This window comes from Bos javanicus, chromosome 23 (assembly GCF_032452875.1).
Source record: "Bos javanicus breed banteng chromosome 23, ARS-OSU_banteng_1.0, whole genome shotgun sequence".
Classification (NCBI taxonomy): domain Eukaryota; kingdom Metazoa; phylum Chordata; class Mammalia; order Artiodactyla; family Bovidae; genus Bos; species Bos javanicus.
Window position 1 is genome coordinate 21,975,092 of NC_083890.1, and position 22,196 is coordinate 21,997,287.

At 38.2% G+C, this 22,196-nt stretch overlaps 1 protein-coding gene across 3 annotated transcripts in view; it reads right to left on the reverse strand.

Moving 5' to 3' along the window:
• Nucleotides 1-2,986: 2,986 nt before the first annotated feature.
• Nucleotides 2,987-22,196, reverse strand: part of MMUT (methylmalonyl-CoA mutase) — a 41,107-nt gene continuing 21,897 nt past the window's right edge. For all 3 annotated transcript variants that reach the window (XM_061398377.1, XM_061398379.1, XM_061398378.1), the window contains exons 7-13: nt 18,282-18,393; nt 17,494-17,609; nt 14,706-14,821; nt 12,851-12,982; nt 11,323-11,470; nt 8,915-9,082; nt 2,987-3,325 (exon numbers count right to left, since the gene is read on the reverse strand). In XM_061398377.1, coding sequence (XP_061254361.1) covers nt 3,197-3,325; nt 8,915-9,082; nt 11,323-11,470; nt 12,851-12,982; nt 14,706-14,821; nt 17,494-17,609; nt 18,282-18,393 — 921 coding nt within the window. In that variant the 3' untranslated portion in view covers nt 2,987-3,196. The remainder of the gene's footprint in view (nt 3,326-8,914; nt 9,083-11,322; nt 11,471-12,850; nt 12,983-14,705; nt 14,822-17,493; nt 17,610-18,281; nt 18,394-22,196) is intronic.

A 22,196-nucleotide genomic window follows, 5' to 3' on the forward strand; every position in this document is an offset into this window, starting at 1 on the left:
AGAACAACTAAAATGAGTGATGGAACAGCAGATTCCACACAGCAAATACCTAAGGATCAAGAGCCTACCTTTTTTTTTTTTTTAGATAAAAGTCAGATTCTGTCAATTCAATATTCCAATATAAGATCATAGCCTCTCCATCTTTCCCATCTCCAAACAGCACTTAAGCAGATAAGCTTAGATACTTAGAATTTCTCTGGTATATTATTGTAACAGTCTCTTATCTCCAGTCTTACCTCCATTAGAAGGCATCCTTCACACAGCTGCTATGCTAAAATTCAAATCTCATCAGATTATTTCCCTGGTAAAAATCCTTATATGATTATCTTTATCTTCAGGATAAAGTCTGAAACCCTTAACTGTACAAGCCGCTGTATGAGTTCAGCCCCTGCCTATCTTTCCAGTTTCATGCCTTAGCATTCATTCCTTTTAAAATAATAACCCTAACATTTATAAAACAGATGCCATATGCCAGGGTTATCCTAAATATTTTTAATGGTGGTAAAAACATACCACATAAGCACTTCCCAGGTAGCACTAGCGGTAAAGATCCCACCTATCAATGTGGGTTTGATCCCGGGGCTGGGAAGATCCCCTGGAGGAGGGCATGGCAACCCACTCCAGTATTCCTGCCTGGAAAACCCCAGGGAGAGAGGAGCCTGGTGGGCTACAGCCCATAGGGTCACAGAGTTGGACATGACTGAAGCGACTTAGCATGCAGCACACATACACAATATAAAGTTTACCATGTTAACCATTTTTAAGCATATATTTCTGTGGCTTTAAATACATTTATACTGTGCAATTATCACAATTCATCTCTGGAACTTTTTTATCTTCCCTAACTGAACCTCTATACTCATTAAACATTAATTCCCCATTCCCTGTTCTCTCCAGGCCCTAGCAAGTACCATTCTACTTTCTGGCTGTATGTATATGACTATTCTAGGTATAATACCTCATATAAGTGAAATTGGGCTTCCCAGGTGGCGCTAGTGGTAAAGAACCTGCCTGCCAATGCAGGAGATGTAAGAGACACAGGTTCAATCCCTGGGTCGGGAAGATCCCTTGAAAGAGGGCATGGCAACCCACTCCAGTATTCTTGCCTGGAGAATCCCATGGACAGGGGAGCCTGGCAGGCTATAGTCCATAGAGTTGCAAAGACTTGGACAGGACTGAAGTGATTTAGCATGCATGCATACGTAAATGAAATCATTCAATATTTGTCCTTTTGTGACTGAAGTATTTCATTTAGCATAATGTTTTCAAGATTCATCTGTTATGTGTCAGAATTCCCTTTTTAAGGTTGAATAGTATTCTATTGTATGTATTTATCACATTTTGCTTATTCATTCATCTGTCAGTGGTCACTTGGTTGCTTCCACCTTTTGGCTACTGTAAATAATGCTGCCATGAACATTAATACACACATACTAATGTACAAGTATCTGTTTGAGTCCCTGCTCTGAATTCTTTTGGATATATACCCAGAAGTAGAACTGCTGGGTGATATGGTAATTCTGTTTAATTTTTTTGAGCACTGTCATCTTCGATGGTGGTGGTTAGTTGCTAAGTTGTGTCTAACTCTTAGCAACCCCATGGACTGTAGCCCAACAGGCTCCTCTGTCCATGGGATTCTCCAGGCAAAAATGCTGGAGTGATCTGCCATTTCCTCCTCCATAGTAGCTGCATAATTGTGCATCTCCGTCGGCAGTGTCAAAGGGCTCTGTGATAGTTAATTTTACATGTTAACTCAATGGGGTACCCAGATTAAACATTACTTCTAGGTGTGTCTGTGAGTGTGTTTCTAGATAAGATTAGCATTTGAGTTAGTGGACTTGGCAAAGTAGACTGCCCTCCCCAATGTGAGTAAGCACCATGAAATCTGCTAAAGGCCTGAACAAAAACAAAAGGTAGGGAAAGAAGGAATTCACCACTTTTTTCCCATCTTACTGATTTGAGCTGAGACATTGCATACACAATAGCCCGTCTACACTCCTAGCTCATATCATCATTCTGGAGGAAGTCATCCTAAGAGCCTAAGAACTTTCATTTTAGGGACTACTCATGAAGATCCACTCTCCTGGGTCTTAAGCCAAGCCCAGAAATAACAGGGTCACATGTTCATGTCTAAGATAAAAGCAAAGTCACCTGAAGAATTTCTGCCATTTCTTTTCTGCCTCCCCATTCCAACTTCGGGTCTGACTTAATACCTGTATCAAAGTAATTCTGGTAGAATTTGACTGAGGGCCACAATCACAATGTATTCCCATCATAAATATTCCTACTATTTTTGCCAAGATAGGTATAATTACTGTATTTACATATGGATTATATCTTCTGGTTTTTAAGTCAGTTAAAACTAAATTAAAGAATATGACTTGTCAAGGCTATGGTTTTTCCAGTAGTCATGTATGCATGTGAGAGTTGGACTATAAAGAAAGCTGAGCGCCCAAGAATTGATGCTTCTGAACTGTGGTGTTGAGTAGACTCTTACGAGTCCCTTGGAGTGCAAGGAGATCCAACCAGTCCATCCTAAAGGAGATCAGCCCTGGGTGTTCACTGGAAGGACTGATGTTGAAGCTGAAACTCCAATACTTTGGCCACCTGATGTGAAGTGCTGACTCACTGGAAAAGACCCTGATGCTAGGAAAGATTGAAGGTGGGAGGAGAAGGGGATGACAGAGGATGAGATGGTTGGATGGCATCACCGACTCAATGGACATGAGTCTGGGTGGACTCCGGGAGTTGGTGATGGACAGGGAGGCCTGGCGTGCTGCGGTTCATGGGGTCGCAAAGAGTCGGACATGACTGAGCGACTAAACTGAACTAAACTGAAAGAATAGGACTAGTCAGATTGCTTCAGGTATTGTTTAATTCTTAAAATAGAAAGTAAGCAGATTTATAAGAAATATTTCAAAGAAATACCACAACTGTTAAAAATAATACCTTTCTCTCAAGTGTCTGACAAAGTACTCAGCATGTATTACAGAGTTTTTAAGGATAATTTTAATTTTTAAAATTAAAATGAAACTATACACATACACATAGCATGACAGCATTCTTATAAGTCAGGTATTTTCATGTAAAGCTTTCAGGAAAGCACATATTAGGTGTTGAATAATTTGAAGAACATGGCCTCTTTGATCATTACTGAAAGAAGAGATCAGAAAAAAGCTAACCCCAAAACAGGATGTTATATAGACTGTTGCTTCTTTTCCAAACACTTTTCAATATCATCAAGCACTTGAACGGCAGCCTTTGGAATTCGAGTCCCAGGACCAAATACATTGGAAACACCAACTTCAAACAGAAATTCATAATCCTGTTGAAAGAATTTATTTTATTAATAGAAGAGACAATATTTCTATTTCAAGAAAGTGAAACAAAAGGACAATGAATGCTGTCCTTTCTTCTTTATCCTCAGTGCCTCAAACTTTGTTATGTGATACACTACTGGCATTTGGGGCTGAAAAATCCTCCCTGACTGGGCCTGCCTAACCCTGACCCTTACCCTCCAAGACATTAAAAGAATAAAAGACATTCTGCTCATTTTCCAAAACCTCAGTGTTTTGTTCGTGGTGGGAAGCTGCATGGTCCACCAGCTGAAAACTTCTGGACCCTACACCATATTACCTTACCTAAATTTTTACCACTTGCCATTATTTGTGTTAAATTCAGTATCACATTGTAGGTTCAGATTTACAAGGCTACTTATTACCTCCAAGGTGCTTTGTCTGCAGTTAGGGAATGGCAGTACTTTGAATTTGGCTTCATGCTGGAATTAGATTTTCTATAAATGAAAATTGTTGTTGTTCAGTCACTCAGCTGTGTCCAACTCTTTGTGACCCCATGGGCTGCAGCACGTCAGGCTTCCCTATCCTTGACTATCTCCTGGAGTTTGTTCAAACTCATGTTAACTCATTTGAAAAAAATTCTCTGTTGTTGTTGCTGCTGTTTGTTTGTTTTAAAGACAAAGTTTGAGTGAAAAGATTCCCAGGGCACAAGTACTGTTCCAGGCTTTAGACTGTTTCAACATCAGAGTATTTGTAGCTATAATATCAAGTTGAGGAGATGCTTTAAAGCCCCAATCTTGATTCACTAGGGTGATCATATTTCCAGGACATCCTGGCTTGTGCTTTCTATTGCTATACTTTTTTTCCATGAGTTTTTTTTCTGTTGTTTTTTGTGGGTTTTTTTTAGCTATAATGGACATTAGTTTCAGGTGTACAATCTAATGATTCAGTATGTGCATACACCGTAAGATGATCACCGTGGTAGATCTAGTTAACATCTATTACCATAAATAAGTAAAAAAATTTTGTGTGTGCACATATGAGTTTAGAACTTTTAAGATTTACTGAAAACTGTGTAACACTGTGAGCTCTTAGTAACTCTCTTAGTTTCTTAGTACTATGTCCTTAAGCGTTTCCCTGGTGGCTCAGTGGTAAAGAATCCCTCTGCCAATGCAAGAGACGTGGGTTCAATCCCTGGGTTGGGAAGATCTCTTGGAGAAGGAAATGGCAACCCACTCCAGTATTCCTGCCTGAGAAATCTCATGGACAGAGGAGCCTGGAAGTCTAAAGTCATGGGGTAGCAAAAGAATCGGACGCTACCTAGCAACCAAACAACAACAACAATGTCCTTAGTCCTTGGTCTCTAAGTTACTACTTAGTTACATACTACTTTCTTAGTAACTTTCAAATACGCAGTACAGTACTATTAACCCGAAGAAGGAAGTGGCACCCCACTCCAGTGCTCTTGCCTGGAAAATCCCATGAACGGAGGAGCCTGGAAGGCTGTAGTCCACGGGGTCGCTGAGGGTCGGACACGACTGAGCGACTTCACTTTCACTTTTCACTTTCACGCATTGGAGAAGGAAATGGCAACCCACTCCAGTGCTCTTGCCTGGAGAATCCCAGGGACAGGGAGCCTGGTGGGCTGCCGTCTATGGGGTCGCACAGAGTCGGACACGACTGAAGTGACTTAGTAGTACTATTAACCATGGTCACCACACTGTACATATATTCCCAGAACTTATTTATTTTATAACTGAAAGTCTGTAATTTTGGCCCCCTTTGCTCGTTTCACCCACCCTCTACCTGCTGCCTCTAGCAACTGTTCTTTCATGTAAGATCATGCCGTATTTGTATTTCTCTGTCTGACTTACTTCACTTAGTATAAAGCCCTCAAGGTCCACCCACGTTGTCATAAATGGCAAGAATTCTTTTATGGCTGAATGATATTCCTCTGTGTATGTGTATGTGTCACATTTTCTTTACTTATTCATCCACTGATGGACATTTAGGTTATTTCCATGTCTTGGCTACTGTAAATAATGCTGCTATGAACATGGGAGGGGGTGAATATATATCAAGCTAGTGTTTTTGTTTTCTTCAGATAAATATCCAGCATTAGGATTGCTGGATCATATGTAGCTCTATTTTTAATTTTTTGAAAAATCTCTGTACTGTTCACCATAGTGGCTGCACCAATTTACATTCCCACCAACAGTGCATAAGAGTTCCCTTTTCTACATACCCTTGACAACACCTGTTATTTCTTGTCTTTTTTATGACAGCTATTCTAATAGATATGAGGTGATATCTCATTGTGGTTTTGATTTGCACATCCTTGATAATTAGTAATGCTGAGCATCTTTTCATGTACCTGTTGACCATTTGTCTTCTTTGAAAAAATGTCTAGTCAGATCCTCTGCCCAGTTTTTAATTGAATTATTTGTTTTTGCAACACCCTTTTCAGTAGTATCCATTTTTCATTCTCAAAATTGATCACATGAGATGATAGATTACATGGTCATGCCAATTATCCCCTAACTACTTCTTTTCTGTCTCTATTATTTCCTTGTAATATTCTTATAATACCATAAGTCTGCATTGGCACTTTACATGTCTTATTGCTATAAGCTCCACAATGGCAATGGTTAAATCATTTTGATTAACAGCCATACATTAGTGCTCTCTAATTTAAAAGCTAAGAGACTTTCAGCTGAATAATAGCAACATTTTATATATTTACTGAAAACAAGTAATGAGAAAAATGCATGGGTGTTAACTGATATCATTATATTAAAAAAAGATGCCCATATTAACACACAAGTGTGTCATTATAAAAAATGATCCTTCGTCGTTAAACTCAAGAGGAAAAAGCATGGCAAACACCTACAGATGTTCTGCTGCTGCTGCTGCTAAGTCGCGTCAGTCGTGTCCAACTCTGTGTGACCCCATAGACGGCAGCCCGCTAAGGCTCCTCTGTCCCTGGGATTCTCCAGGCAAGAATAATGGAGTGAGTTGCCATTTCCTTCTCCAATGCATGAAAGTGGAAAGTGAAAGGGAAGTCGCTCAGTTGTGGCCGACTCTTATCGACCTCATGGACTGCAGCCTACCAGGCTCCTCTGTCCATGGGATTTTCCAGGCAAGAGTACTGGAGTGGGGTGCCATTGCCTTCTCCACAGATGTTCTAGGTAATTTAAATATCCAGAGACTTCTATGATATATACGTCTTGAAAGTGTCAGCCCCTTGTATTACAGGCCTGCATTTCTTCTCAATTTGTTTTTTTTAACATCAAAAACGTTTTGTATTTGGGGTAACCAATTAAGAATGTTGTGGTAGCTTCAGATGAATAGCAAAGGGACTCAGCCATGCATATACATATATCCATTCTCCCCCAAACCCCTACCATCCAGGCTGGCATAAATTTGTATTTCAATGCCGCTACTTTGTACTGCCTAATTATTTTGAGTCTTACATTTTAATATCATGCCTAAGAGCTTAGGTATTAATATTATGGGCTCTAAAACTGCAATACAGATCAAGTGTTCCATAGTCAGACAGTAATAAAGAATTAAAGCCCTTTATATTCTCAAATAATAAACTATACTTATCAAAATAAGAGGCAAAGGTGCTAACAAAAATAGTTTTGTGTTGACTAATAAAAATTAAATAGTCACTCAGTCGTATCTGACTTTGTGACCCCATGGACTGTGCCCACCAGGCTCGTCTGTCCATGGAATTCTCAAGAATACTAGAGAGGGTAGGCATTCTCTTCTCCAGAAATACTAGAGTGGGTAGGCATTCTCTTCTCCAGGGGATCTTCCCCATCCAGGGACTAAACCTGAGTGGGTCTCCTGCACTGGAGGCAGATCCTTTACCATCTGAGCCACCAGGGAACAAAATCACTTTTGTGGTGACTATACCACATTAAGTACTGTGTTGTTAGAAAGAAGTAATATACAGCTGGGTTGCCAGTCCCCCATTATAACCAACCTCACAAGCTCATACATATGTATTTTCTCATTTCATAAGTAGTGTATACATTCATTATTTTATATTCTGAATTGTAACAGAAGGAGAAAAACTGAAAACATGGGCACAAGGTCACACTTCACTGACAGATTCCTGCTATATAATAGTGGGGTCTTTGTAGTACGTATGGTCATTTACTTAGGAGCAATCTCATTTATAGTTCTTGTAACTCAATATTTTTTCCATTCTCAGTAAAAACACAATTTGATATCATTAAAAACTGGATTGGAAATAGACCCAGGTTATATCTTAACTATTTTAACTGATTGGTAAGGTCATATATTTGGGTCAGGAAGATCCCCTGGAAAAGGGATAGGCTACCCACTCCAGTATTCACAGGCTTCCCTGGTGACTCAGATGGTGAAGAAATCTACCTGCAATGTGGGAGACCTGGGTTTGATCCCTGGGTTGGGAAGATCCCCGGAAGGAGGACATGGCAACTCACTCCAGTATTCTTGCCTGGAGAATCCCCATGGACAGAGGAGTCTGGTGGGCTACAGTCCATTGGGTCACAAAGAGTGGGACATGACTAAGCAACGAAGCCCTCACAGCACAAGGTCATATATGGACAGCGTCCCTGTCTCCTTAATAAATTAATTAACATTATTGTTACCTAGCATCCATTTATCTTTTCCTAAGAGGATCCACATTCTTGTTCTAGAATCCACATCTCCATTCAGCCATAATTTTCAGGACAGGCTGATTCCATTTATTTCTGAATTAGGTGTTTTTGGCTCTCAGAAAACTATATCCCAATTGAATTAGCTTCATGAAAAAGGGGGTTTTATAGGACCATGTAACTGATACAGTGCTAAGTTAGGGCAGCATTCAGGGATGGGGATATGGAGGAAAAGAACAAGGTAGCAACTCTGAAACAACAGAAGCTAGTGCTACAGACTGATCAACTAAGGGACTGACTCCACTGCCAGGACGAGGGGTGTTCACTCCTTCCCTGGGGAGGGCTGATATCCTCACTGTGTGTTCACCATTCTTCTCTATTCCCAGTTGTGAGATGTTATTACTTTCAGCCTGTTCCTTTTCCATCGGTGCTTACTGAATATGAAGAAGACAGATCTCTATCTAGGTGACTAATTTGTAGGGAGGCAACTCTCTCATAGAAGCATTATATATTATTAAATTATGCTTACTGAGGGCTTCCCAGGTGATGCTAGTGGTGAAGAACCCGCCTGCCAACGCAGGTAGACCTAAGAGACTCAGGTTCGATCCCTGGGTCGGGAAGATTCCCCGAAGGAGGTAATGGCAACCACTCCAGTGTTCTTGCCTAGAGAATCCCATAGACAGAGGACGGACTACAGTCCATGGGGTCACAAAGAGTTGGACACGACTGAAGCAACTTAGCATGCATGCATGCATACTGAATTACAATACAGTCTAAAGAGAAAACAACATTGACCACTTTTATAGAATTTACTTAGTAGAAGCACTAGGAAATAATTTGGTTCTAATTTGGCTCAAACTCTGCAACACATTTTTAGAGAAAATATACAGTAAATTAAATAATTCCATACAAACTACTGTTACTCAGCAGTCCCAGTACAGTACTAGAAAATGTAGGAGATGAAAATACCTGCGGTGGTATCACTCCCCCACACATGACAAGAATATCTGGCCGTCCAAGGGCGTTGAGTTCCTTGATGAGCTCAGGAACTAGGGTCTTGTGCCCAGCAGCGAGGGTGCTCACACCCACAGTGTGCACATCTGCATCCACAGCCTGCTGGGCCACCTCCCGGGGAGTCTGAACAGTTACAAAGTAAAGACGCAAATCATTATTAATCCCAAAAAGTGTTTCTAAAGTGTTACAACTACTTCGGTGGACGTTCCAAAATTGTGCTCATTAAAAATCTTGATGTGAAGATAACTTCATATTTCACCATTCTCAAATACCACCTCATCCCATTGTTGTATAAACACCAGTGCTGTGTCTGCTTCCAGCTCTACCATTTACCAGTTAAGTTATATCAAGATGAAGTTCCCTGCAAAATCTTTAAGATAAAGGGGAGATATAGGCAAACTATATTATCTCGTCATCATAATTTTTAAAAAAATACATCTGTTGTCTTCATTACCAACATTAAAGAGAGGTAACACGTGATAGGATCTAAAGAATTAAAGACTGAACTTAAAATGCAACATAAAAAAGTGAACCTTAGGATTAAAACTGAATGAGAAGACAGAAGATGGTGGACTACGAAGCACCAGGACCTTGTTCTCCCATGGAAATATGAAATTAACGGTAATATATGGAGCAAAATAGGGCTTCCCTGGTGGCTCAGAGAGTAAAAGAATCTGCCTGCAATGCAGGAGATGCACATTCAATCCCTGGGTCAGGAAGATCTCCTGGAGAAGGGAATGGCTACTCACTCTAGTATTCTTCCTGGAGAATTCCATGGACAGAGGAGCCAGGCAAGCTACAGTCCATGGGGTCAAGACACATCCATGGGGTCAAGACACATGGAGTCAGACACATCTGAGCAACTGACAATCTCATTTTTACTTCATGGAGCAAAATAACAGGAGAACTGTAGAAACTAGTTAAGGAGCTATAGCAACCAGGGAAGTGCATAAACAAGAGAAGGGATGGTTCAGGTGAGGCCATGTCTCTTATTTATTATCTTAGTTTTCTACTGGGATATAAAATTATAAAGGATGTTTCCAAACATTCAATTATGAATTAACAAAGATCATATCTCCTTTGTTATGAGTTCATGACATTGCTTTGACAATGTACATGAATTTAAATCATTTCATATTAAAAAAAAGTTATCTACATGTCTCTCATACATATAATGTAAATCAAGACAATTGGGAAGAATAAGGCCATCTGAGAAACCACTGCATAATTATAAGCAGAAAAAATACTATAAAAATTTGTGAATTTTCTTGGAGTTTGGCAAGATTTTAAGACTTGTAGTTTTAGTGCAAAAACAAATGATTCTATACTCATGAATAGAACTACACTTAAGAAGATCCTGAGGAAAGTCATATATTGGTAAAACCTTGAGTCTGCAAAAAATATTAACATGAAATTAAAACCTTTTAAAAATGTGCATATTCTTGCTATTCATTTCTTAAAGATAAGGCACTTAATTTAAGCATAATTTGTTATTCATATCATCCATGCTACCAAAATTTATTAGATTAAAACTCCATTTGAATAATTCAGTTCCAGGCCTTATGTTTATATAAGTCAAACTGGAAATTATCAAATGTTGCAATTTTAAAAACATCAAATCTATTATTTTTATTAAATCAGTCATCAGAGTACTACATGATTGTACCTTTAGCCACAGATAACTATAACTATTTTTTAAAATGATGCAGAATTATGGCAACAAAGCTGATGGTACTAAAAGACAAATTAAATTTTTAGAGATGGTATTTAATGGGGAAATGAACTTTCAATTATTTGTAAAATTCCTTTAGGTTCCAATGGCTGACAACAATTTTTAAAAATTATTTTATTTTATGAAAAAAACATTTCCTGAAAGCTAACCACTAAATATTTGCATTATATTTGATTGTGATTTAAAATAAGCAAACAAACTAAAGCAAAGAGATAGCAAATTGTGAGTAAGAAAGAAGAATGGAAAAGTATTCAACTTAGAAGACTGAAAGCAAACTAAATACATTGTATACGATTCATTTAATCTTAAATATAGTTGAGATTCCTAACAAAACTCACCTTAAACGTGTGAGACTCTAAACACATTTACATATTTATCTAGCAATACAGTTTAAGAACACATACCCAGAAGTCTGGGCTAACTATCGTAAAAATTTTTTCTAGCTTTTCTGAGTAATATCTTAAAATCCCAAATGGGAAACTCTAATGGGAGACTTAAAGGCTGAGTCTCTTGAGTAAGGTGCACTTCTTTCCCAGTAAAAATTCAATGAATACTCTGTAGTCTTCATTCCAGTTGGCCTATCTGCAGCATATAACAACAGGACTTGAAACCTCCCAACAGTTTTCAATACCTGAAAAAGAGGACCAATATCCACATCAAAACCAAGATCAGCAAATCCTGTAGCAATAACTTTGGCTCCTCTGTCATGTCCATCTTGTCCCATTTTTGCCACAAGAAGACGAGGTCTGCGACCTTCACGTTCCATGAACTTCTCAACCCTAAGGAACATTTTAAAATATATTTTAAGGCTTAAGAGCCCTAAAAAAAAAAAAAAAGAAAAGACAGTTTAGTGTTAGCAGGCGTGAGTATCACTTCTAGAAAGAAACCTTCAGGACAGGAAGTCAGTAAAGAAATAGCATCACAGACCTTCAAGATTATGATGTTGTAGAAGAGTTATATTTAAGGAGCTAGCAAATAAAAATGAGAATAAAGGCATTAGATACCAAAAAATTAAGTAAAATAAAATATAACAGTTATATAATAATTGCCCAAAGGTAAGATATAAAACTATAATTTATTTGCAGCATATCTTTCAAGTTTATATAAAAACAACTAATCTGTTTATTCATATTTTATTAATATCTTTGTTTTACATCAAGAACTCAATTAAAGCCTGAGTATGTTTACCATCTGCCACCCTAGAAGAAAATTTGAAAGACTCTAAGCCTGTAACACTGAGAACATCACAGTGAAGCAATATGAGAAAACAACTTTACAACTTCTTAAGACAGTCTCCAGAGTACAATATGCAGAAATAGTAAAATATTAACTAAAAAACGCCTTCAGAATTATTTATACATATACTTGACTCACTAGCTGTTTTGGACTGTCCATATCTCACTTACCACTCACAAGTGTGAACTCCTCCAAGTGGCCTCAATGTGATATGTTATGATAATGTATAATCAAAATAGTTTCTTGCTTAAGTCAATAAATGTACACCCCAGATGAAAAAGCACTAAGAAACAAATTTACTTTTGTTAAAAGCAAAAAACACGTGCCATTTTGATGACTTTCACCTTGGTTGTTCTGATATTTACCTCATATATGAGTAGAGACATAATTGTGGAAAATTTATTACAGAGGTTGAGAAAACCAATCATCAGGAAGGTACTACTCACACTACAGAAACATGATCAATTTATATTAATTCATATTTCCAACTCATGTTGGACCATGTTACTTACTATCAGTTCAGTAATGACTGATTTTAACTTATTCATAGATGGCAACCAAATATTTACTTTCAAATAGGAAAAGTAAAGATTTTATAATTATTTGAGTGATTAAACAATATAAATAAAATTTAAGCAAATATAAAAGTGTACCATCTTAAGGAGATTGAAATCTAAGTCCCTGGAGGATGTGAAGCAATATCAACATTAAACAAACATTTGCTTTAAATGAGAAACTCTTAAAGGGGACTATGGTCAAAGTTCAAAATATTATTATAGTAAAGCTACAGATTAAGGAGCAAAGTATAAGTCAAATACCACTATTTTCCAGTTGTATGTGAGAAAATTAAGCCCACAGTAGATACATGAGGATTGTGTTAACAGAAAAGATAACATTCTGGTTTAAGAAATCTCACACATTACCTTTTGATAGCAAATGCTATCTCTTTACTTTCTCCAAATTCCTGGCGATAGGCTCCACTCACCATACGGTCATTAGCTTTATGTTCACCAAATACCTTTTTCATGGCATATGTGATTTCTCCAACTGTACATCTAAAATATTAAATGGAGGTTCTGATAACACCACTATTTGGGATATAATATTTATCTTAATATTCAATATACTTAGACATATTTTATTACCTCTGTCAAAAATAGGCTGTCAAAAACCTAAATCTGAATGCTCTTTACCGCATTCATGACTGCATCTTTCCTCAGAATACTTATTAAAAAAAAATACTCTGGATGCCTTTATACAATGTGATCTCTTTCAACATTTGTCAACTGAAAAATGACCAAATGACCTAAAAACTACTAATAGACAAGTATCTAAAGATTACTGAGCAATTCACTGCTTAGCAATATAAATAGGCAAAGAGCAATATTCCCAGTGAGATTTTTTTGACAAAAAGTAAATCTTTTATTAATAGCATATTCCATTTTTGTTTATTAATTCATTCAACATGTACTGAGTACCTAATATGGGGCAAGCACTGGCAAGTGCTAGGATATAGTGATAAATACAACCAAAAAAAAAAAAAAACGCTGGATGGCATCACTGACTCGATGGACGTGAGTCTGAGTGAACTCCGGGAGTTGGTGATGGACAGGGAGGCCTGGCGTGCTGCGATTCATGGGGTCGCAGAGAGTTGAACACGACTGAGCGACTGAAATGACTGACTGACTGACTGACTAACTGACCCTTGCAGAGCATATCATCCAGTCAGAATATACACACAGTACACTAACAAACAAATAAATTAATTTCATATGGTAATAAGTACTATGAAGACATTAAAATAGGAAAAATAGAATGAGGTGCTTGGGAAAGCTGTTTTAAAGCAGTTGAAGACATGAAGATACAGCTTTTGAACTAAGATCTAAATGATGAGAAAGAGAAACTCAAGGGGACATAAGAGGGAAAAGTGTTTGAAAAAGGAAATGCCAAATGAATGACTCTGAGAAGTAGGAAAATATATTTTATGGGCTAAAAATAGAAAGAAGGAAATTGGGGACACTAATAAAGGAAGCAGGATAAGACAAGGTCAGAGAAGTAGGCAAGAGTTACATTCAGCCGTCTTACAAGTCATAGTAAGATTAGGTTTTAATTTAAAAGAAATGGGAGAACATTGAAGGATTTTAAGCAGAGAAGTCTTCTTATTTCTTTTAAGAAATTAAAACTGAAAAACAAACAAAAAAGTAACATACTATTCATTCTATCCCTTAAGCAGCTGAAACAACTTAAAAGTTCATTATATTAATTATATTAAGCAATAAACAATAAAAGCAAAACCAATTTCTTTAGTGACATTATCATATATTGGGAGAAAAGATTTTGCAGGTCACTTGCTTTTCTGCATGTTCTATAAGGCAAAGATGTCTACATAGTACACAGCTCAGAAAGAAAGAGATACTGTCCACCTTTGACAAAGGGCAGGTTTGCTTACTGTGAGCATAATAATGTCTTCCTATACTTGAGAGAACATCAAATTTGAACCTGTAAATCAGTGATATTACAAGAGCTTCAAATGTCCTGAGCCACAGGGAAATACAGCTATTAATATACTCCATGCAAAATGGATGAATGTTTTTAAAGCACAGATATTTAAAAAAAAAAAAAACAAACAAACAAGAATTAATTTTATTTTGGTTTCCAATTATTTTCTTTGAGGTTCACATGGTTTATAGAATCAATCTCTTATTTAAGACTGATTCTGAAAAACTAAACTGGTGAACTTTTAGTATTTGGAAAACTTCCAACTTATATATCCTTTACCTTGCTCGAGTTGCATCTACAGCAAGAGCGAGAATATTCCCATCTCCACTGGCAGCACATGCAGTCAGAGCATCCAGACACCGTTCAGCCAAAGCCTGATCCCTAGTGGATTTGACCTTACAGAAACAGGTAAGGAAAGGGACAGTTTGTGTGATTATAAAATAAAATAGAGATCAGATTATACACACACACACACACACACACACATACACATATACACATATATATACACACACGTTTCATATGGAAACTGTTCCAAAATCCTAACTTTAAAAGCAAAAGAAAAAAAAGAGAAAGAGATAACATATATCCTACATTTGGTATTCATTTCATTTATTCACTCCTTCAATGTTTAAGAACTTCCTAAAGTAATGCCAAATTCTATCTAACACTGATAATTCAGAAACAAGCAGGGCAATAATAAACAATAGTGCTGACCCTCCCAGGTACTTAAGAGATCAAACTTAGAAATATCTTAGTTATATAATACTTTATCAGCTCTGGACCCAACCACATGCCTAAACAAAGTTACCTAAAATTCAACTTTTTAAAAGTTTTCACATCTGTATGAGTCTAAAATATGATGCTGCTTAAGTATGCAGGTCAGGAAGCAACAGTTAGAACTGGACATGGAACAACAGACTCGTTCCAAATAGGAAAAGGAGTTCGTCAAGGCTGTATATTGTCACCCTGTTTATTTAACTTATATGCAGAGTACATCATGAGAGACGCTGGACTGGAAGAAACACAAGCGGGAATCAAGATTGCCAGGAGAAATATCAATAACCTCAGATATGCAGATGACACCACCCTTATGGCAGAAAGTGAAGAGGAACTCAAAAGCCTCTTGATGAAAGTGAAAGTGGAGAGTGAAAAAGTTGGCTTAAGGCTCAACATTCAGAAAACGAAGATCATGGCATCCGGTCCCACCACTTCATGGGAAATAGATGGGGAAACAGTGGAAACAGTGTCAGACTTTATTTTTCTGGGCTCCAAAATCACTACGGATGGTGACTGCAGCCATGAAATTAAAAGACGCTTACTCCTTGGAAGGAAAGTTATGCCCAACCTAGATGGCATATTCGAAAGCAGAGACATTACTTTGCCAACAAAGGTCCGTCTAGTCAAGGCTATGGTTTTTCCTGTGGTCATGTATGGATATGAGAGTTGGACTGTGAAGAAGGCTGAGCACCGAAGAATTGATGCTTTTGAACTGTGGTGATGGAGAAGACTCTTGAGAGTCCCTTGGACTGCAAGGAGATCCAACCAGTCCATTCTGAAGGAGATCAGCCCTGGGATTTCTTTGGAAGGAATGATGCTAAAGCTGAAACTCCAGTACTTTGGCCACCTCATGCAAAGAGTTGACTCACTGGAAAAGACTCTGATGCTGGGAGGGATTGGGGGCAGGAGGAGAAGGGGACGACAGAGGATGAGATGGCTGGATGGCATCACTGACTCAATGGACGTGAGTCTGAGTGAACTCCGGGAGTTGGTGAGGGACAGGGAGGCCTGGCGTGCTGCGATTCATGGGGTCGCAAAGAGCTGGACACGACTGAGCGACTGATCTGATCTGATCTGATCTGAAGATGCCACTAAAATTTTATCATATTTATAAGCAGAGGGGGATTAGGAAATTCATATTAAAGGCAAAGAACAAACCACATCCATTATCATTACTGAATTTCTCTCTTATCTAAAAATAAGTTATATTATCATTTATGGTAACTGTGTAAGCTGTAAGTTTAAGAAAGTTTAAGTAAAAGAGAGGAAACAAGGAGTTTTCCAAATATAATAAATATTGAGACTTTTGTGGTCACTAGAAATATAATGCTAGATCCTAAATAAAGCTCTTTTTAAAAAAAGGCAAAAATGTGGGAGAGGAACAATTAACTCCTGAATGAGGGTATAAAAAGAAATAATATCATTAAACATCTGCCATTAACTCTAATAGAAAAAACAAATGGAAGATGAATGTTGTGCATATAGTCTAACTGGACAAAGTCTATTAGATTCTTAAAAGAATACTTAAACTGAGGGGGAGAAAGTCCTATCTTAATCACAAGGATAGTAAACAGAGAAAATCATTAAGGAACTTCAACTTTCCCACCTTAGGAATAGCAGTAATTACTAAAGCCAGAGATTATGAGACAAAGTAGCTCCATATAATAGAAATATATAGTTACAACAATAAGAATTAATATGTTTTATCTATTTTAGTACTTTGTATACTTTGGTTCCTCTCAGTAAGAAACTGGAAATAAAAAATTATACCAGTACTCTAGTTTCAATCAAAATAAACATCTTTCATTCTAAATTATATCTTACTGAAACACTATTCAAATATATTTGAATTAAAAAAAAATGAAAGCAAATAATTATTTCATAGTAGTATCAGGAACACAAAAATAAATTACAGTGAGAAGACCTGGGTTCAAACATGGACTCTGAATTCAATCTTGTTTTCAACTTTGAGCTCAAATCAATAAATTATTGATTTATTATTATTATGGAGCAGTTTCTAATAAGAACATACAAGTTTCACAGAGGCAGACATTATGATTAAAAAGGTGAATGTTTAATATCAACAGACTTAGATTTGAGTCTTGCTTAATTATTTATCCTGAGCAAGTTTCTCAATCTCCCTTATCTTTAGTTTCTTTCTCTCTAAAATATTGGGAAATAATACATACCTCACATGGTTGTTGTAACAATAGAGCAGGACACATGAGGGCTTGGACAGTGCCCAGCATACCAAAAAAAAACACTCAAATATGATACCTGTTATTACCTTCTTAAGTTTTTCAATCTGCTTATTACGCACTGAAGTATTATCAATTGCCAAAACATCCACAGATTCTTCTTTTTCCAACTGGTACTTATTTACTCCAACAATTACTTCAGAACCTGTCAATTTCCCAGAGGAAAATAATATGTATATTCTATTCACAAATAATTGTCTAACAGTAATGCTCTGATCACCACATACTTTTCTTATAAGTTTGATATTTTTAAGTAGTATTCTTAACTCTTAATAGACATCAATAAAGATCAGCAAATACCAATATGGAATAGGGGTAGAAGGGGAAAAGACAAGTATATATCAAAATATCTGAAAGGGAGGGCTTTTATTATTCTCTCAAACTTTCCCAGAGCTTCTGATAAACTCTCTTCTAACACTACAAAATTAAGACAGTAGCAGCAGCTACCATCTAAGATTTATAAGGTAGAAGACAAATGTGCAAGAGCTTTTCTGGTAGTTTAATTCCCTTACAGCCAACCACTTTTAAACAACAACAACAAAAAAGCCTTTAAAAATTTATAAATGATAAACTAGAATTACAAACTCTGCTTTATAATGCCTCCAAATATACTTTATACATGTTTTCCCATGTGTATCCAGGCATGCAAAAATACAACACAGAGATAGATACATATAGATTCATGAGAAACATTTTATCCAAGTTTCACTTATCCATAACTTTTGTTCTATTAACTATATGCGCTATCTTCAAATAGAAATTAATATTTCTTTTTAAATACTTCATTTCACATAAAACCTTTTCTACTTTGTCTTACCAGAATCTATTCTAGCTTGTCTTCGGGCAGCACATTCTTCAATTCGAAGCTTAGGTATTCCCTCTGCTACAGCTTTGGCCATTCCACCCATCTCCTCAATTTCATTAATGAGCTAATAAGAAAAATACATTAATAAAATTAGAAGAGAATATGAAAATATTTTAATAAATAGTACAAACATGTTATGCTATGTAAATACTAAAGTTAATAAAATTATAAATTATTTTAGTGGTAAATTTAATGTTTCTTGAGAAAAGAAGTAATAAGAGCATTGATTAGAAATTCTGCAGAGCTAACAATATTGTGTGATAGGTGGCTCAGACGGTAAAGAGTCTGTCTACAATCCAGGAGACCTGGGTTTAATCTCTGGGCCGGGAAGATTCCCTGGAGAAGGAAATGGCAACTCACTCTAGTACTCTTGCCTAGAAAATCGCATGGATGGAGTAGCCTGGTGCAGGCTACTCCATCCATGGGGTCGCAAAGAGTCAGACATGACTGAGCGACTTCACTTCAGAAGAGCGTAAACCTTAAAAAGTTCTCATTACAAGCAAAACTATCTGTAACTATGTGTAGTAATGGATGTTAACCAAACTTATTCAGATAATTTTTTAACAATATATACAAATATTAAATCCTTACACTGTACACTTTAAACTAACACAATGTAAATATGCAAATTACATCAATTAAAAAGGACATTCTGTGTTTAAAATCATTTAAAAAGACAACAGAAGGGGAGAGACGACCTAAGATGGCGGACGACGGGGAGGCCACTTGCTCCCCCACAAATTCATCAAAAGATCATTTGAATGCTGAGCAACTTCCACAAAACAACTTCTGAATGCTGGCAGAGGACACCAGGCACCCAGAAAGGCAGCCTGTTCTCTTCAAAAGGAGGCAGGACAAAATATAAAGGACAAAAAGTGAGACAAGAGTTAGGGACAGAGACCCGTCCTGGGGAGGTGGCATGAAGGAGAAATTTCCAAACAGTAAGAAACTCTCTCACAGGTGGGTCTGTGGGGAGTTTTGGAATCTCAGAGGGCAACATAACAGGGAGAAGAAAAAAAAAGCCCACAGAATACACGCCTAACCGCAACTGCCAGTGGAGAAGTAGCCCAGACACTTGCATCTGCCACCAGCAAGTGGGGGCTGGACAGGGAGGCATGGGCTGCATAACTGGTGCTTAGGTTAAGGACAGGACATGAATGCCCTGAGGACAATCTGAGGGAGCTAACATGAGATAGCAACCCAAACTGTGGGATAGCCAGAGAGGAAAAAAAAAAGAGAACTTTACTGCGAAAGGCTCTAACGTGCAGACTGGCCCGTTCACACAGCAAAGGATTGAGCGAATACCAAAGGATAGCTAGTCGGCTGCATACAGGCCCCTAGCCCTTGCCGGAGGCAGAGAGGCAGGCCTGTGACAGCCTGAACCAAAAGGCAAGGGGCTGCTGCAATCTCGGCCCCAGAGACCGGCATTCTCCACCAAACTGTGAGCAGGCTCCCAGCTGCTAACCACATCTTCCTGGGATCCTGGAACAGTTGACATCAGCCAGGAGGGTCACAGCCTGAGATCAGCTCCCCAGGGAGACACCCAGCACACCTGAGATAATGCTCTCGTGGCGCACCCAGGAAACCAAGCAGCCAAGACCAGGGAGATGATTAAGACGCACGGCCCACCTGGGACAGTGCACTCACCAAGCACCTGGTCGCCTGATCTGCTCAGACCTGGGAAGGGCACAAAACGCATGCCTAACCAAGTCTGTGCACTTGCAGAGTACCCCAGAACCTGAGCAGCTTAGACCTGGGAAGCACACACTGCCTTGAGCTGGAGCAAACCCAGTGTGGTCCATCCACAGCAAGCACTCCCCACACATGCCAGCGATGTCTGTTTGCAGTACCCTGCCTCCCCATAACACAACTGAACAAGTGAGCCTAAACAAGTGACCACCTTTGCACCCTTGTGTCAGGATGGAATTTGGACACTGAAGAAACTTGCAAACAGAGGAAGCCAAAATAAACAAGAGGGAACCGCTCTGAAGTGACAGGTGAAACAGATTAAAACCCTGTCGTTAACATTTACTAAGCATTGGAGGCAGCCTATAGAACTTGAGAACAAGTACAAGCTGGAACAAGGAACTATCTGAAACTGAAATGACCCCACACTGCTCTCAACAGCTCCAAAGAAATTCCTAGATATATTTTTACTATGATTACTTTTTAATTTTTTTAATTAAGTTATTAATTACTCCTCTAATTTTCATTTTTATAACCTACAATTACCTTGCAAAAAAATAAAAAGACCCTATTTTTAAAGCAAATTTCATATATATATATTTTATAACGATTGGTTTTGTATTTTTAATATGTATTTTTGAGAGTCTAACATCTACTCTAGAGTCTTAATCTTTGCTTTTTGGTATTTGTTATCAGTTTTGTACCTTTAAGAATCTAATCCTCAAAAAAAAAAAAGAATCTAATCTTCAGTACCCATTTTCACTTAGGGGTGTGATTACTGGCTTGATTGCTCTCTCCCCTTTTAACTCTACCTTTTCTCCCCCAGGTCACCTCTATCTCCTCCGTTCCCCTTCTCTTCTCTACTTAACTCCATGAATCTCTCTGGGTGTTCTGGGCTGTGGAGAACACTTAGGGAACTGCTTACTGGCTAGATTGCTCTCTCCCCTTTTGACTCCCCCTTTCTCCTCCAGATCACCTCCATCTCCCTCCTCCCTCTTCTCTTCTCTATGTAACTCTGTGAATCTCTCCATGTGCTCCAGACTGTGGAGAACACTTAGGGAACTGATTATTGGCTAGCTTGCTCTCTCCTCTTTTGACTCCCCCTTTCTCCTCCTGGTCACCTCTATCTCCCTCCTCCCTCCTCTCTTCTCCACGTAGCTCTGTGGATCTCTCTGGGTGTCCCTCACTGTGGAGAATTGTTTCACCATCAACGAAGATGTTTTATCATCTAGGATGTTTTATCATGTGCTGTATGGATAGAGACATCTTGAGGCTACTGTAAGAATAAGACTGAAAGCCAGAGGCAGGAGGCTTAAATCCAAAACTGACAACATCAGAGAACTTCTGACTCCAGGGAATACTAATAGACAAGAACTCACCCAAAAGCCTCCATACCTACACTGAAACCAAACTCCACCCAAGAGCCAACAATTCCAGAGCAAGACATACCACACTAATTCTCCAGCAATGCAGGAACATAGCCCTGAGCATTAATATACAGGCTGCCCAAAGTCACACCAAACCCATAGACACTCCAAAACTCACTACTGGACACTTCATTGCACTTCAGAGAGAAGAGATCCAGCTCCACCCACCAGAACACAGACACAAGCTCTCCTAACCAGGAAACCTTGACAAGCCACTAGTCCAACCCCACCCACAGGGAGCAGGCTCCACAATAAAAAGGAACCACACACTTCCAGCCTACAGAAAGGGCACCGCAAACACAGCAATCTAAACAAAATGAAAAGGCAGAGAAATATTCAGCAGGTAAAGGAACATGACAAATGCCCACCAAACCAAATCAAAGAGGAGACAGGGAGTCTACCTGAAAAATAATTCAGAATAATGATAGTAAAGATGATGCAAAGTCTTGAAAACAAAATGGAGTTACAGATAAACAGACTAGAGACAAGGATTGAGAAGATGCAAGAAATGTTTAACAAGGACCTAGAAGAAATAAAGAAGAGTCGATTGATAAGGAATAATGCAATAACTGAGATCAAAAGCAGTCTGGCGGGAACCAACAGTAGAATAACTGAGGCAGAAGATAGGATAAGTGAGGTGGAAGATACAATGTTGGAAATAAATGAAGGAGAGAGGGAAAAAGAAAAGAAGAATTAAAAGAAGTGAGAACAACCTCAGAGACCTCTGGGACAATGTTAAATGCCCCAGTATTCG